The sequence below is a fragment of the Orbicella faveolata genome, unplaced genomic scaffold (genome assembly GCF_042242905.1).
Source record: "Orbicella faveolata isolate gen_17 unplaced genomic scaffold, um_ofav_v1 contig_24, whole genome shotgun sequence".
Classification (NCBI taxonomy): Eukaryota; Metazoa; Cnidaria; class Anthozoa; order Scleractinia; family Merulinidae; genus Orbicella; species Orbicella faveolata.
Window position 1 is genome coordinate 30903061 of NW_028301552.1, and position 17732 is coordinate 30920792.

General features: G+C 37.6%; 1 protein-coding gene and 2 pseudogenes across 3 annotated transcripts in view; 2 read left to right on the forward strand and 1 right to left on the reverse strand.

Annotated features, from left to right (window-relative positions):
- The first annotated feature begins 391 nt into the window (after positions 1-391).
- LOC149111290 (uncharacterized) lies at positions 392-2417 on the forward strand (annotated as a pseudogene).
- A 586-nt stretch (positions 2418-3003) lies between these two features.
- Positions 3004-13843, reverse strand: LOC149111291 (uncharacterized; annotated as a pseudogene). Its single transcript, XR_016208086.1, has 6 exons — positions 13790-13843; positions 6670-6842; positions 5502-6562; positions 4309-4549; positions 3919-4015; positions 3004-3604 (listed from the first exon to the last, which is right to left on the reverse strand). The product of XR_016208086.1 is annotated as an uncharacterized LOC149111291 (transcript).
- The window catches only part of LOC110065020 (uncharacterized), a 32807-nt gene continuing 25986 nt past the window's right edge, over positions 10912-17732 (forward strand). The window contains exons 1-4 of one of the 2 annotated variants that reach the window (XM_089290911.1): positions 10912-10974; positions 14872-15091; positions 17548-17601; positions 17675-17731. In XM_089290911.1, the coding sequence (XP_089147037.1) occupies positions 14933-15091; positions 17548-17601; positions 17675-17731 (270 nt within the window). In that variant the 5' untranslated portion in view covers positions 10912-10974; positions 14872-14932. Of the gene's footprint in view, positions 10975-14834; positions 15092-17547; positions 17602-17674; position 17732 lie in introns of those variants that run through there. The other variant, XM_089290910.1, reaches the window with a different exon arrangement.

Genomic DNA, 17732 nt, shown 5'->3' on the forward strand with positions numbered 1-17732 from the left:
AGATAATTCATTTCATTGCTCAAGGAGTTAGAAAATCAAAGCAGGCTTTCGGGGGTGTACAAATAGTTGCGAGTGGGGACTTCAAGCAGTTACCACCTGTCTCCAGTAGTATCGATCCTGGTCGATACTGTTTCGAAAGTCTCATCTGGGAGAAATGCTTTCCCCATCTTCTCTATCTTGACAGAGTCATGAGGCAAACAGACATTAAGCATCTCGATATGCTGAATGAAATAGCAGAAGGAGAATGTTGCGCTGCAACTGAAGCGTTTATCAAAGAATTAAGCCGACCTATTGACAAAGAGAAGTTAGGTGTAACTGGGCATATTCCTGAAGTTTATTCTCATAATGAGGACGTTTACTTCGTCAACACCCAGTACCTCAACAAGATTGAGAATCAAGTTCGTGTGTTCGTTTCGCAAGATACTGGAAGTAAATGTCTGCTAGATAACCAAGTTCAGGCTACACACACCCAGCCGCTTAAAGTGGGTGCCCGTGTAATGTTAATTTGTAACATAAACGAATCGTTAACAAATGGCGAAATTGGAGAGATAATTAAGTTTGCGGCTGAGGACGGCCTTCCTATTGTCAATTTTCCGGAAGTAGGTCTAACGCAAAAGGTCGAGAAAGTTGTGTGGAAGCTATATGACAAGGATGACTTTACGAAGGTGAAGGCCGAAAGGTACCAAGTGCCGCTGAAGTTGGCGTGGGCCTTCACAGTGCACAAAGCTCAGGGCATGACCCTTGATGCTGTCAAGGTAAATGTCTCGGGTATTTTCGCTCCGGGACATCTTTATGTGGCCCTATCCAGGGTAAGGTGCCGAGAAGCGATTCAAGTCGTGGGCTTCCGTAAGAGCAAGATAATTGCACTTCCGCAGTGCGTTAAAGACTTTTCGACCCGCCTTTTAGCTTTAGACAATGGCACACACCTTGAGGTAAACAATCTCGCCTGTTGCCAGGAGGAAACAATAAATTTGATGTATTCCAAGAATGAGGAAACCCTGTTGGATGACGTTGATGACCTTTGTGATGACGTATTTTCAGAGGAGGATATCCGGGAGTTGGATCAAATTGTGAATGGATTTTTTGATCAAGAGATAGAGCAACGTGGCACCGAGGAAGAAGTAGACCTTCGTGAGGTACTTGAAAATTTAAGTTTCGAAGAAGAGCTAAGTAAGCCACCAGAAACTTTCTACTTCCTTTCGTTTATATCTGCTCTTAAAAACACTAGCTTCCTTGCAAACCAACCGCATTCGCTTGCATATCGCAAAAACACTCTATTTGATGCAATGCTAACGCCCGACTGCATTGATGCTGGAGAGTGCTTTGTCAAAATTCTCTGGAATCGACTGCATAACTGCATTAGGAAAGCTTTAGAGCCACACAGAAACGAGACTTTAAAAAGAAAGTACTTTAGAGCGCACTTTTCCGACGTGCATCTTTTAATTTTGAGTTCTGAACTGGAGAAAGAATTTCTTACTATTTTTGGAATTCCTCAAAGCCAAAAAAAGAAGGAACATTGGTCATGTTTGACGGACATCGCCTTCGCCATCAATGCTGCGATCATTCACGAAGCCTCCAAGGCAACATCAGATCACATTCCTACCCAGGCGCCAGTTTTTGTTGATGTAAATAGTTTGCCCGTCGAAATGCAAGGGAAAATTAGATACTGTGGAGGTTGGGCGCTGGCGAAAACGCGTGATAATTTCCGAAGGTACATCAAAGAAAATTTGTTTTCCAGTAAAGAATCCTTGCAAGGAAGAGTGAAGGAGTGCTATGTGAAAAAGAAAGCAGTTGATAGTCTGTCATCACCATCATCATCGATACACAGTTCTTCTGCGTTTCCAGAAACTTTAACAATTACCGACCGGAGGGAATACAGTAAAGGAGGACTTACACATATCACTGATTCTGCCCACAAGTTTTTCTTGGCTTTGGAAGAAAAAAGAATTCAACTCATGAACAGCGAGCGACTCAAACTTTGTAAGTCAAACTTGGTATCATCTGCGATGAATATCGCACAAGCCGACAGCAGACTGCTCGAAACATGGAACGGTTGCCTTAGTGTATCGTGCGACGAAGACACAACACAGGCGTTGACTGCAGACCTCAGAAAGGATATCTTTGATGACGTAGTGGAAAGATATTTTAAGATGGGTGCAGGCCAATTTCTGCGCGATTTTAGACGTGACAATCAAATACAACGCACGGAGGCACATAGAAAACGAGTGGCAGAAAAAGCAAAGAAGCTGCAGGCAAGGAAGCAGCTGCAGGCACTTTGCACAAAACACCCTAAAGTATTTGAGAGTTGACTGTACAGTAAAAATGAACTTGCACGCTTCTTCGCGGCGTACGGTATTATTTTCCGCAGCAGTTTCTCATGGATTTTAAGGGACGGGTTATTCTGGTCCCATTTGTAGGCTTCTTTGAGATGAGACCAGTACACCGGCTTTCCATGGAGCAACAAATTTCGTGATGTCCCACTTGTGGAGCTCTTCTCAATGTTATTTCGTAATTTCTTGAAGTTGTGCTATTGCAGGAGACAAGTAGTCTTCATTAAAAAGTTATAATGACTTAACTTTATGCTTCATACCCAGGGGGGGGGGGGGAGGGGGGTGAGGCACCCAGAAAAATTGGGTGAGGGTGTGCAGCACGCTTCCCAAAACCCTTACCCTATTGATGACCTAAATCAGCAATTTCCCTCCCCTATTTATGACCTGATAAAAAATCTGATACCCTGTTTGTTACCTGACCCTTACTAATCAATACCCAGTTTCAGACCTTTTTAATATACTTAGTTCCCTAGTTCAGACCAATGTTAAAGATAATTTGTGAAGGGCTTTTGTTGATGGTCTTTTCGATAATGATGAAAAGGTAGCTTCTTTTTAAAAACATACGTCCGATATCAAGACTAGATTGAAAAAGCCATGCCCTATTTAAGCCTAAGAGGGCTCAAAAACCCTACCCTTTGGGGCAGGACATTCAAGTTGTTTTGACATTTCGTAAAAAATTGATTTGAAATATTATGGCAAAGGAAAGTAATTTAATTAATAATTTGGAATTTATGAACTTGTCTCTATTAAATATTGAGTAATAAGCAAATAAAGAACATTAAACACTCTTGAATGCAGAGGTTCTTATAACTTTCATTATGTCCTTTTTCAAAGCTGTGAAGTACATACTGTAGTATATAATTGAAGATAATTTTATTATTGCAATTGTACACACTTCACAAATTAGAGCACTGCTTAATGTAAAGAATTGTTACTGTTGTTAAAACACTTTGTTAAACTTACTGAAGAACCTAGAAAAAATACAAGAGGTTGTCCAGTCTGGATATTTGTTGTGGTGTATTTCTCCTTTACAGCATCCTTTCCTTTGAAGTGCATTTGTATGAATGAACGGTTTGCCTGACCTCCATCACAGCAGCCATAGATGACACTAAATCCTGCCATTTCCAACCACCCAACAGTCTCCCAGAATTTGATGTAAAGAGTTGATGGGTCAACTTCACGAGTTGGATAATGAACAATTGGGAAACGAAAACCAGTGTTTCCCAGGTAAACAAATTGGAGAACATGCGTTGCTGTTTGCAGTTTAGTCTCACCTGCAATAGGCATAGTACTACCAATTAACACACAATAATTAATGCATCATTACAGTGTTTCCCATTCGCTGATAAATTAGAAGTATAAGAAATGTAGAAATTTTGTGATGTATAATTCTGAATCAATTTTCACTTTAATAGCTGTCTGCTGTACTTGAATTAAATTATATTGGGATACATGTAGGAACATGCATAGCTCTGAAATTATGTTCAGTGAATAGAGCGAAATTGCTTCACATACATGCTAAATTTTATTGACTTAATGCAAATGAGCAACAATAAAGTTCTGTGAAAAGGGCTATTAAATTTCTTACCTGTTTGAATCAAGTTCATGTCATCATATTCAGATCCAAGCTCAACAAGCCCAACCAACTGCCACTTGCCATTAAAAGACTTCATCTGAAGGTCCTCCTAATGACAACAGAATATGAAATGCTTAAAACTTAATAACAATACCTTTGTTTACTTATTCATAACTTCAATTAGCACTTAAGAACAACATTCTTAATTGAGTTTTGAAAGTATAATCAGGCAAATTAATACATACTTGGTGGTTTGGTTTTGGTTTTACGACACTCAATTGAAAACCACTTTTATTACTTATTTATTGCCAATAAATCATGGTTAGTAAAGAACATTTCAGTAACATCAGAAACAATATAACTGTGATCACGATAATTGCAAAAATTGCCAGGAAATAGCACCTGTATTGCCATTTCATCTAGTATAACACCTCCAGTTTTCCCTGCTGCGCCAATATTTTTCTTCTCTGCCTCATGAACCATCCACTGGAGAACATCTTCATTACAACCAGGTTCTTGACTGGTTATATTTTCGTGGTACTGCAACAGCCTTCCAGAAGGAAGCTTCAACATTCCACTTCTTTGGAGTTCTTCATAGGCTTTGGGACTTCTGCGCCATATTGAGAGACACAAACTGATGACTCTGCAAGAAAGATTAACAGCTTGCTATTTGCCAAATTATATTGAGCTACATCTAGGGTGAGTTTACAGTCAAACCTTGCTTGTTACAGTTTTGTTAAGATGGATGGGTCAAAATAATAGATTGATTAAATAAACTTAGAGGAATAGAAAAATCATTCTTATAAAATTTCCAAGGAAATAATTATGAGAAAATGGATGTTTCACTGCTTTCTAGAAGTCAAGGGAATGGATCAGGCAACCAGAAGCAGCTTTCTTTAGCTCTGTCACATGAGTTGTGACTTAATCCTCTATGTACATACTCAATGCGGAATGCAATATTTCTAACACATTATTTGGTACTTTTATAATGTGCATGTTCAGGGTTTCAGAATTCTTAGCTGCCAGTTTAATTTAAATTTGCAAAATTGAAACATCTCCTGAAAAGCCCCATTGGGGATAAGTGTTCAATTAAGATGTTTTAATTAATTTTGGTAATCACACTACGGCTGCAATTTGGAAAAATTCCAAATATCACAAGTAGTGTAATAAAATTACTTATTAATTGCTTTAGCCTTCATAACTAACAAAATTTTGATTGTATCAGAGCATTAATTTGCACTGCAGTACAAATTGAAAATTAACAATAAATTGGTCTGCTCTCAGCCAATCACAAATATATGACGTAATTTTCTCACTCGTATAATAAATCTGTTTATGTAGTAAATTATTTAATTGATTATTTCGAGCAGTTTTCAACTGAGTGTCAAAAGTAATCAGGTAATTATTCTGTTTGTGGTTTTGGTTTTACTACAGTTTGATATTCATTGTTTATTCTAATCAGTAAGTAATTATTTTGGTTTTGATTTCACAACCCTCAATTGAAAACTGCTGTATTTATTTACTTATTTATTTATTTATTTATTTATTTGTTTATTTATTTACAATATCTCAGACTTTACATATTTCAGACTTACTTTGGATGCCATCGGTGACCTGTCGGGCCTTTGTTGTGAAGAGCATCAGCTTGCGCTTCCCAAAATATGCGCATTCCCTCAGGTAACTCTTCTTTTACTACATTGTTAAACAAGGAAACAAAGTCCTTGTGGTCAGACTCTTCAAATTCTTTCATTTCTAATTCAATTCTACGATACTTCTCTCTCCTTTCCAAGTTGACACGTTTTTTCTTCTCGTCGTGGAGTTTTTCAATTAGTTCTTCCCTTGACATAAGGGTCTCAGGTTTCCTGCTCTTTTCCTTCTCTACTTGACCATGACTTTGCTCCTTAGCAGCTGCCCTAGTTGATCTCTTTAAACCATAGCATTTTTCACACATTGCACATTTGGATGTTGGAGCATAGACAAGGCTGCATTCTGGAGACCTCACCCTAAACTCCACAATCTCCCTGTTGTCCAAGATCCACTTCTCAGTTACTAGTTCTACAGAACTTCTCTTAAGAATTCCCCATTCGAGCAAGGAAATGCTTTACAAATGTCTACTTTAGAAAGCACAGAAAAAAGAATATCGAGAGAACTCTTCTTTGAAAGCTCTGATACAATGTTGTCGATATTCTCTTTGGAAACTATCTTTCCCACAACTTTCAGTTCGAAGGACCAATCTTTAAAAATAGCAACTTCTTGCAGAACTTTACGGTCATTACATAGTAAAGGAACAACTCTAATGAACTCTACTGCATTCGCACTGACATTTGATTTCAACCACTCAGGGTGACTGTAGCTGAGGGCAAAAGAAGACCACGATGGAATGTCAGGTGGACAAGAGTCGCAGACAAGGGGATAATTATTCTTCTTTAGCCCAAGATAGACACGAGTAGCTGGCTTCCCTCGTTCAGTTCTTCGTTTGATTTTCGTGACATTTGGGAAGACCTTTCTAATTACACGACCAAATGCACTCGCATCTACTGGCTTCAAATCCGGACAGTTTTCTTTCGCCTGCCAACCATTCGCCAAATATCTTTCGTACAACTCCGCACAGGGCACATAATTTCTTTCATTCGCCTCACTGTAGTTTTCAACCAGCCTAGTTTAAGTCGAGAAAAAATTTTTCACTACCTGACTGACGCGTACACCATCGATCTTCATTAAAATTCGAGTAGTGAACTAAGCCTCTTGAACTTTTGTACTCACCATTCCGTTATTTTAAGTTTGTTTCTCGGCTCAATGTTGATTCCTTCACATTCCACAGCGCTGGCTGAATTATTTTTCAAAACATTTGCAACATTAAGAGGAGGCCATTGGTCCGCCGTGTTGCAACACTTTGAACGCACGTCACGAAACTCGCGTTTTGACTTCCGGTCTCTCTTTCACATCCTATTTCCGTTCCCCCCAACTGGCAGAGACATACGACGAAAGCTAGTCAGAAGTTTCATCCCTTGTCACTTTATTATCCTCGGTGAGCGATCGGCTACCTCCGAGAATTTGCGAATTTTCCCGCCCGTCCCAGACTTCCGTAATTTCGGCTCCAGACCTCGCACTAGCACACCGCGCGCGTATTAAAAATTCAAAATGGCCGCCACAAAACACAAAACACGCGCGATAAAGGTAGGTTCATCTTTTATTCATGTTCTAAACGGATGTGAGAGCTCCCTGTGTTTAACTTGCTTTTTTCAGCACCTTCACCCATTAACTTACTTAATTAAATGATGCTATTACATCTAAATCAGTCTATTGTGGTCGTAAGTAGCATATTTTTAGTTGTTCCGTTGTCAGTAATACCGTAGGTAGTTTCGGCGGGAGAGCTCCTCGATCTCAATGTCTGCGTGGTATTAAAATAGATATTGGGAGCAAACATAAAGTAGAACTCAACAACTTTGTCACCTTAAACACATATTTACAAAAAGCTGTTTAAATAAATTTCAATTATGTTCGTTTTTAAGAATCTTTCTCGCATTTACTGCTTCAACACTTCATCTTCGGAATCAGCTGTCCAAAAGGAGGCAGGTTCACATGCAGATTTTTGAAATGTCGACAATTGAAATGTCAGTTATTTGCTTTCAAGTTGAGTATTACAACTTAATTTTTAGATTTATTCCCTTCTTTTAAGTTTACAGTACCAACAAAGAATTGTCGCCAAAATAAAGACGATAATTCGGCTTTTCTCATTGAGTTTCCTTTATTGATTAAGGATCATCACTTTGAATTATCAGACTGGGCGAACTCAGAAAGGCGATCTTGTTGTTGTCTCGACACGTCAGTTTACAGAGAACCTGATGGCCGCCTTACCACCAGTGTCTACAGGAAACCAACACATACTGATCAGTACCTAGCGAATGATTCACACCACCCTCGTTCAGTAAAGCGCGGTATTGTGAAGTGTCTGTACGACCGGGCTAAATGTCTCGTCACCAAACCATCAGTAATCGCTGGAGAGAAGAAACATCTGTCATCTGTACTTGTTTCTAACGGATATCCCTCCTCTTTTGTACAGAAGATCACAAAGGCACGAACAATCCCAAGAAGAGAGCCTGTCGCGGAATTTAAATCCACCGCCGTTTTACCTTATGTCCAAGGAGTTTCGGAGTCTCTCCGCCGCTACCTAGAACAACAAGGCATTCGCACCGTCTTTAAGTCCGACACGATACTTCGGTCACACTTAGTGCGACCAAAGGACACCGTCAACCCGGCTAAACAAGATGGTGTTGTCTACAGGATTCCCTGTGAGTGCGGCAAAGTCTACATCGGGGAAACAGGGAGATCTATGCAGGAGAGGATCAAAGAACACGACAGGGATATACGACTCGCCCGAACCCAGACCTCCGCCGTTTCTGAACACACCCACGAGACCGGCCACTATACTATCTGGAATGAGGTCAAGTTTATTGATCGAGATCCTCACTGGTACACACGTAGGGTCAAGGAAGCTATACACATAAGACTTCACCCTAACAACATCAACAGGGATAGTGGAATTGAAATTCCTGAAGCATGGATACCCACGATCAAGAAACACAACAACAGGAGAACGGTACAACAGCGGACCACTGAGGGAACAGCTACTCGCCGGAATAATGGAACAATAGGAGGATCGAAATGCACCAATCACAGCCGACCTTTGTGATATAAATGATACCGTGCAATCAGTCGACCTTATCGCCTGAAGAAGACTAGCAGTAAGCAGTCGAAACGTCGCGATCTACATCTCAAGTGACTACATCGTGAGACAAACGATAATACACTTTATTATTGCATCTACCACGATGAATAACAACAACCTTTTCCTCGACAAATATTTAATTGTTTCCATTGCTCATATTGCTCTCCTGTCAGATAATATCTTTCTGCGGAATATATTTTCCGGATACTAATAAATAGGAAAAATAAAATAAAAAAAAGTAATAAAATTAGAAAATTATTGTTGATCAGCAAAAGAGTGGTTTAGCAAAAACCACTTCATGAAATTGTGATTACTCAGCCATAGGCATGGGGGGCTGGCAGCAAGGCCTGGAACCGAGTTTTTATGATCGCCCCAGTTAAGAAATTTGACCGAGCGTGGGAAAGAAACATTTCGGGCTTCCATAAGCGGACACCGTTTGTTACGTTTTGTGAACGTTTTGCTTGTTTCACGTTCAAGCATCTAAGGAAAAGTTCCAGTTGTCCTAGAATGTTGTTTAAATAGAGGAATCACGGAAAATTAGGAAGAAGAGATCACAGGCTTGTATTTGGAATAAACTAATTGACTGATACATTACATTATTGTTTCACTTTTACATCTCAACTTCCGGGTCAACCTTTCGGAATGCTCCACTGAGGTGATTAGCGAATCTGTACTAAATGGAAATTCGTAGTCTCACCCCACAAGTTCTCTATAGTCAATGATTTAACGGTTAGATCATATATGACTCAGACGTGGCAAAAACGAGAAACGCATTGAACACAACTGTAATAGAAACAAACGTTAATAAGAGCCGAGACGACACATTTCAAGATAGAAAATTTCAGCCATGTATTATTCAGGACATGGCAAAATTATTCATTTATACTTAGAAATGTATGAGCTCCTCACATCAAAATTCTTGGTGCAAACGTTGGAGCAGAGTGTAAATTGTTGTCACCTTCTTACGGTAAAATATACACTTTTTGGAGTAAAAGTTAAAAATTGCTCAAGCAATATTATGGCGATTAAGGATTTTACAGACCAGAGCTTTAGTAAAATTATCAAAAAAGATAAGTTATTTAAAGTTTACAAAACACTTCAATTCTGGATTATGATTGACTGAAAGACAACAGGAACTTTTCTAAGAAAATGATTCACGTAAAATGATGACGAAAATTTCGTGCTGAAACTTTGAAAAAAGTTTTCTCAAATGAGAAAAAATGGCTTCAAGAAAGATCTTCCGGCACTTCCTCCGCGCGAATTTTTTCTTGTTTATATTATTAATAAATAATCATTCGGTTTTTCTCGTTAATATATGGAGTTAATTTGCACTTGAGTTTTTCGAAAAGCTGAAATTACACTCGCCGAAGCGGCTCGTGCAATTTCCAGCCTTTTGAAAAACTCACTCGTGCAAATTAATTCCAAATTGAACTCGAAATCGTATGATTACATATACTAACTGAAAAAAAAAAAAATGAATAAGTAAAAAACGTCAAGAAAAACGAATAAACCATAAACAATGAGACGAAACCAGCGAACTTATTCTAATTTCCGTCGAGATCAGCAGGCGGGCTATATAAGATTATTACTACCTTGGGTATTATATTGAAGAATGTAATTAACTTACTTTCCAAATACACACGAGCCATCTACAAAATACGTATTGGGTCAGTTTGCTTTCGTAAATGAAAGTGCCACTGCCATGAAAATAAAACCTTTCTTGTTATTGGTAAAATCATGGAAACCTCTGGCAGGATGTAATAAGAACGTGCTTAACTTGACGGAACGAGTCTTCATGGGTATGGTCTACCTGAGGCAACGCAACCGGGGAATTAAAAATTTTCGTCAGATAATTTTAAACAGACCTTTCCCGCGTGCTGGCCATTCAGTAACAACTGCGTTGGGGAAAACTCGTATAGAATTGCAGTGATACACTTCAAATTAAAGTAAACATGGAAACAATGAAATTTAATTACGACCAAATCGCAGATATTAGCGAAGACGTGGGCTAAGTGACTTTTTTGTGCAAGTAAATTAAAATACAAATGAAAATACTCAACTTTAAGTAAAGGAAAGATGGACTACGTGACATTATTACACAAATGCTCTTGTTCATGAAATTTGTTGTCTTATGAGTAAACCAAACGGGCTTGTTTAAAGACAACTATGTCAGCCACTAGCAGGTACTGAGCTGTAAGCCAAATACATAAAATATAACAGTTGACTTGTTTCCCATATATGAATAATTTAACGGTCCTCGCTCGACATCTGCACTAGAAATCATTTGACGTGGCTTGTAATTGCGAAGCGGACTTGCTGATCTCGTTCAACCCTTTCAGGTAAAAAAACATACCATTTACTTTTGTGGAATTATGAGTAATTCAGCTTAGACAACCACCCAGTCTATCTTTGTTACATGAATTAACGGACTTGAAAAATATAAGAATTTATTACGCATTATGTTCAGATTAGTTTATCATTTTATGTATAAAATTCACCGTTTATGATTTTCTGACTTATTATACAAGCTGAGCTGATCCGTTCTTATAATATGTGGATTTGGTGTTAAAAGACTTGCAATTCTTCTTGGGGAACATAAAGTACATTTTTACTTTTTGCGTGGGAGAAAAATTTCAATTTCAATATTTGTAGAACGTGGCATGTAATAAGTCAACAGTTAACACAAAATACTGGTCTTCAGATGTAAACTGTCTTATCACAGTTCAGTTGACGGTTATTCCAATTACCCATTGATACTTTGCTTTACTGCGTTGTATTTTCTTACTAGAGCTAGTAATAGACTCAAATATACGATCACGTCTAATTAGAAAGGCATTCTACGTTTCAAAAAATGATTGGGATGAAATTTAAAGGGAGGCTTATCCCCGAATGTGTTAAGGGGTATTTTAGAATACTATATATTACTTTTTTTTTTTGAAAATACAACCCGAATATGTAATTCTAAAGAAACTGTGCTGTATAGTAAGTGAACATTTTACGCCTCGAACATACTGTAACAAAATAAAATGGAAAAAAAGCCCAAAAATAACGATTTAAATATCGGAAATTGTTGGAGAGGACAAAATTACCTGCCTGTTTATCTCGTGGTGGAAAGGTTGAGGTGCACAACGGGTTTAAAATGATACACTTAAGTTTTTGCTGAATATGAAACAAAATTCAGAATTCAAAACGTTATATTCTTTAAGTTGACGTAAATATTTTAATTAAATGTTAGATTGAGATACTTATGGCAAGCTCATTTATTAGATTTCCAATCAATATTACTGCAAAAAAAAAAAAAAACAAAACAAAAAAAAAAATGGCGCCAAATTTGTGACCTCACCTCCCTAACAAAATGCTAAAGCTCTAAAACATGAAAACTATGAGGCGCCCTCTTTACTTAGGCGAAGTTCCAAGATAATTGCTGTAAAACTTAAAACGTCGCGAGTAAAGTACACCATGCATTTTTAGCTCCCACTGATCAAACCGACTATAAGACATGTATAGCACCCAAACACGGTTAAACTCTGTGAGAATCGCATACCAATCATGACTTCATGATACATCTGAACGACGTCATATGTCAGAATGCCCACCATTTTAGACCTCAGATTTCAAACATGTTTGGGAAAGATATAAAAAGCTCAAAATTTGATTTGAAAATTAAAGAACAAAAAATACATGAAGATATAAGAACTGTAAAACTTTAGAAAAAACATATAAAAGCAACCTTACGTACGGCGGCTGCGCCCGCAATACGAGCGGAGTTAAAGCTAAACTAGCCAACCGAAACGACACGATAATGGCCTTTTTCTTGGCAGCTAACAAAAGCACTGACAATGCTAACTCTTCTAATAGTTAACTTGAAAATTCCAAGTTTAATTTGAAGGAAGACAGCACTTTTTTTTTCAGAATAACACAACTGATATCTTAGGACACTGGCGACACTCGTCGAACTACGAGCGAGTTGCCGGTGACCCATTTTTGGAGCCAAATTAGAAGCTAAGCTTGGAGACACAAAATATTTCATATTTTCCACTTTTTGCAATCTGATATGTTTTTTTTTTAATTGTATATCCTTTTTGTGAATATTCAAAGCAATTCTAGCGAGAAAAGTTGCCCGATTTCAATGCCTTTCCTATTAATATACATTGACGTCAAGACAGCAAAGTTTTCCCGCCTGTCAAATGTCAGTCACTAACCGTATGCAATGAAGCGTCTCATAAAAAAAAAAACAAAAAAAAACAACAACAACAACAGAATTTTTGGTTATAAACACCAAAATTCAGTAAAAACCATTGAAAACATTCTCGCTATATAACAACGTCTGGTCATTTGAAAAATTCAGAAACACACCAAAATATTAGCTGAGAACATTACTGTTAACCCTCTAGCGTACAAGCTAGCTCCTACCCCCACCGTAGTACAGAGGGGAAGGGATTGGACTACGTCTCAGCGAAATAAATTAACATTGATTAGATAGCCCTAAGTTTGCTTCACAAAATGATACCATATTTGTTGGCTGTGACGTCATATGACGTCATTCAACCCGCCATCATGGAACCACCATCTTGGATTTAACTATTTTCTTAAAAAGTCACAAGAAATAACGGAAATTAATATAAAATCAAGCCAGAATGCTTATGAAATGCACACATTATTGAATTTCTATAATTGGATAAAGAAAATTGGAAACTTTGTTCGCCTTTGTACGTCTCAGAGTTACAAAAATCACCAAGTTTTATTACCACAGCTTAAATCCGGGAAAGAGTTTCAAATTAGCTTGGGCGCTTAAGCACCAGCTTCCTTCTCCCCTTTGTGCTAAACAGGGTTAAGTATGAAGTTTGACTACGATATATTAGTTTAACCTTTCTTTTTTTCAGTTTTAGTGATTCAGTTCAGCCCGGTATACAGTGAGACACGTAGATCCTTTTATACTAAGTTTCGTTCCTTGCCGGTATTCCTTGTCGTACTTATTATGTACAAGTTAAAGAAAAAATTAGCTCGGAAACGGATTCTGTTGCTGAAAATCACCCGGATGTGATATAAGATGCCCAAAGCCGTTTGTCAAGCAGGACATACCTGCTGTAAAAGCTATACCATGCACCGAATTACTAATCATTAGAGTGTAATTTCATAGTACTAACGCTGCACCTGAGCAAATAAGCCACAGAACGAGATGTTTCCCGATTGATCGCTATCAATCATGGCTCTCGTTCATCTCAAACGAGATCCACACAACATAGCGATTTTGATGATATTCAATTAGAATCACCAGACTCTTTTTCAAAATCCTGCAGTTTATCAGTCACAATATAATTAACGGTCAAAATAAAAGGATGTTTCAATTGCGAAACCACTCTTTTGCTGATCAACAATGATTTTACCAGTTTTTTATTATTTTTTTTTCTATTAATTAGTATCCGGAAAATATATTCCCCAAAGAGATATTGTCTGTCAGGAGATCTGTATGAGCAATGGAAACAATTATATCTAGTTTGTCTCTTTTGTCAATAAAAGTCAGTTTCTGAGACACGGTAATTTAAACTGATCACACTTTTAAATCCATAGAGGAAACTAGATGGGATAAACCGAACTATCGTCCTTATTTTGGCGACAATTCTTCGTTTTTGCTTTATCTACGAGTGTTGTCATAATACTCAACTTAAATGCAACTAACTGACATTTCATTGTCGACAAAAATCTACATATGAACCTCTTTCTTTTGGACAGTTGATTCCGAAGATAAAACGTTGAAGCAGTTAGCGCGAGCTTTTCATCAGCAGGAAAGATTCTTAAAAGCGAACATCCTTGAAATTTAATTAAATCGTTTTTTGTAAATATGTGTTTAAGGCGTTAAGTTTTATTCTAAGTTTGCTTCCATTATATATGTTAATACCAAGCAGACATTCAGACAAAGGAGCTCCCCACCGAAACTACCTATTGACAACAGAACAACTAAACATCAACAAAATATAATGTGCTATTTACGACCACGTTAGATTGATGTAGAGGCAACAGTATAACTTAAGCAGCTATCTGTTGGATTCAATAAGTTATGAGTGAAGATGCTGAAAAAAAAAGCAAGTAAAAAAGTAATTCACCAAGTCTTGACTTCATGACATTACTTCATGTCACTTCGTCAGCCAAACAGAACCCTTTTAGCGGAAGTGTCAATTAGCATTGTTGGTCAACATTTTTGCCACAATATTCAAACTCTGACGTTTCTTTAACAGAGACTGAATTGCTGCTCAACTGCAATATCTTGGATTGTGTCCAGTTTAAAATGCAGAGGACATGCGATCGTTAGTGATGTTTTGGAAGTTCTTCAGGCAAAACTCTTTCCGTCTTTTGCTGATTCTATGGATTTTCACGTTCTATTATAAAGTTAAAGGAGTCCCAATCGATTCAGCAATTGTCAGGAAGGCTCGATGCTACGCAAACTGCATCACACAGGTAAGACTGCTTTCCAATATACTTTGAGAAGAAGTGTTAACGTGTACTTTCAATAACTTATCATTACAGTGTAACTAGTCTTTGGATGTTAATCGAGTTTCAGATGGAAAATTTGCTGCAGCAATTTTAAATTGGTATTTCTTTCTCGATAGGCGACTTACGAATTAAAGATTAACTCTAGTATTTGAATGCCACGGGTTACTTATTACCGCAAAATCCTTAGTCTCTTCAAACTAATTCCACAGAATCTAAATCTTATTGATATATATAAAAAAAAGAATCATTTTTTTAGCTACCAAACCAATTATTATTTCGCCACCAAGTTATGACAGTTATCGCCCGGCTAGATAATCAAATAAGCCGATCAAATATGCGCTATTCGCCAAACGTGACGTCTCCAGGCAGAATCGAAGGCGCGGAAATATTTTATTCTTCCTGCTTTTCGCAGCTATTGTCAACGATCTTTGTGGCACTTTTTCAAGTTAAACCTTTATCCAATCGTTTAATTCAGAATGACAATGCATTTACTCGCATTTGACATTACTATTTCAAAATTGAAAGATTCACGAATTTCCCTATTGATTTATTTTTGTTCCTGATATTATTACGAACAGGTATTGTGCTTTAAAAGCTTGCTACTGGTTGATGAAATTCACAACGATAACGAAATTGAAATATCTTGATGATTTCCAGAGGTGATACACGAACCGAGCCTACGTGCCTCACTCATTTCCAAGTCCAAACCTGGGTTTTTATACATAATAACTCTACAATAAATGAAAGAAAACGAAATTGATTCAATTAAATATGTCCCGAGATAGTTTGCCACATGAATAAACTCTAGGGTTGTTTCCTCGCTTAGTGTTAACACACTGCTGCCGTAGAAAAATAAAATAAAGTAACTGCAAATAACGCGAATTTGGAAAAAAATATATTCATTTAGTTTGAGCTATTTCTCTTGAATAAACTGTCTTAAACTCGACCAAACTGCGTTACATAGAGAAGGGATACCACTTTTCAATTGCGTTGAAAGGTAATGAGATTTGTTCGTTTGGCTAAGTGTTTAAACGAAATATATAAGAACTAAAAAAACAGTAAGTTTTGTTGTGATTCAGCTTTTTGACAGACTTCACCACGCAGCAAAACACATTTTGTATGAGGTTCAAGAGTACGTGGGTGTGACTAACCATCTTTTGTTTAGTCATCATATAGAGCTTCAACTTACAACTCACTTGCCTAGATTATGAGCTCGAAATTTGACTAATATTATTAGAAAACTGATAAATATGAACCGAAGGCCCAACCAACTATCATTCTAACCAAATGTTCTTCAAATAAAGACTTTTAATTATTTTTCTGCATATTTAATTTTTTAATGTTGTACTACAGGCGGCCCAAGCGAAAGATAAGAGGAAATAATTAATGTAAATGAAACGTACGCGAACGTGACTCTTGCCTTCGAGCGGTGCGATTTACAAGGGTTTGTATGGGAACTTTACAGGTTTGCTTTAAATACCTAAAATTTAATGTTCTGTGAATAAAACTGACTTACCTTGCTTTCCTGTCGTATTCTTTGTTGTTTCACGGTGTTCGTTGAAAACGCTTCAAAACGGCCTCAAACACCGTGAAACAACAAAGATTACGACAGGAAAGCAAGGTAAGTCAGTTTCATTCACAGAACACTAAAGTTTAGGTATTTAAAGCAAACCCGTAAAGTTCCCTTACAAACCCTTGTAAATCGCATCTTAGTAACACAACACCGCTCGAAGGCAAGAGTCACGTTCGCGTACATTTCATTTACATATTTTATTTCCCCTCATCTCGCCCTTGGGCCGCCTGTGGTTGTACTAAACTTCACCCTTTGGCCAATTCGCGTGGAACTGAATTATCATTTGCAATTTATCAAGCTGAGCACGTGCACTGATCAGTTTCTTTTTCAGCAATTTTGAGTTTTATATTCAAGAAACGTTTAATGTTCTTCCTGTATAGCCTCCTTGGTAGTCTAAAACACCTTTTTACCTATACGGCAGCCATTTTAAATAAATTGTTTCAAATAGCTATTATCGGATGCTTAGGGGACAAATACATGCTAATTTGCCTCCTGAGCATCCCCATAATAGCCATTTGAAAACAATGGAATTCACAACGGCCGCCATATCGGTAAAAGAGGTTTATTGTAGCAATGTTTCTAAATCTTCCCCGAAGAGAGTCCCTGAACTTCGAAGAAACGACAAAGTCATCGCCATGCTGTGAACGATTAACTTATGAGAGATAGCTCAGCCAATCAATTGGCAGCAACTGAATAAGTGTACAAGTAGAATTCTATCCTGCTGACAATTAATTTTACATAAGTTTGAATTCTAGGCATGTGACTTCTATGGCAAAATTAAAATGTTTAATCGGCATCAGGACGGGATAGAGCTGATAAATTTTAACCGTTTCTGTCATTTTGTTAGAACCCAGCTGCCAATCACACAGCAACGAATTGCGACGCATCAAACTGCCAAGAGGTAGGTTCCTTCTAAATAGACCACTTACTTTAGAGAAGGGAGGATTTCGATACAAATATCATTCTTTTCACAGTGCCTCATCCCGTGTGGAACCCCTTTTTCTGATGAAGAAACGTGCAAGCAAAGTTGTG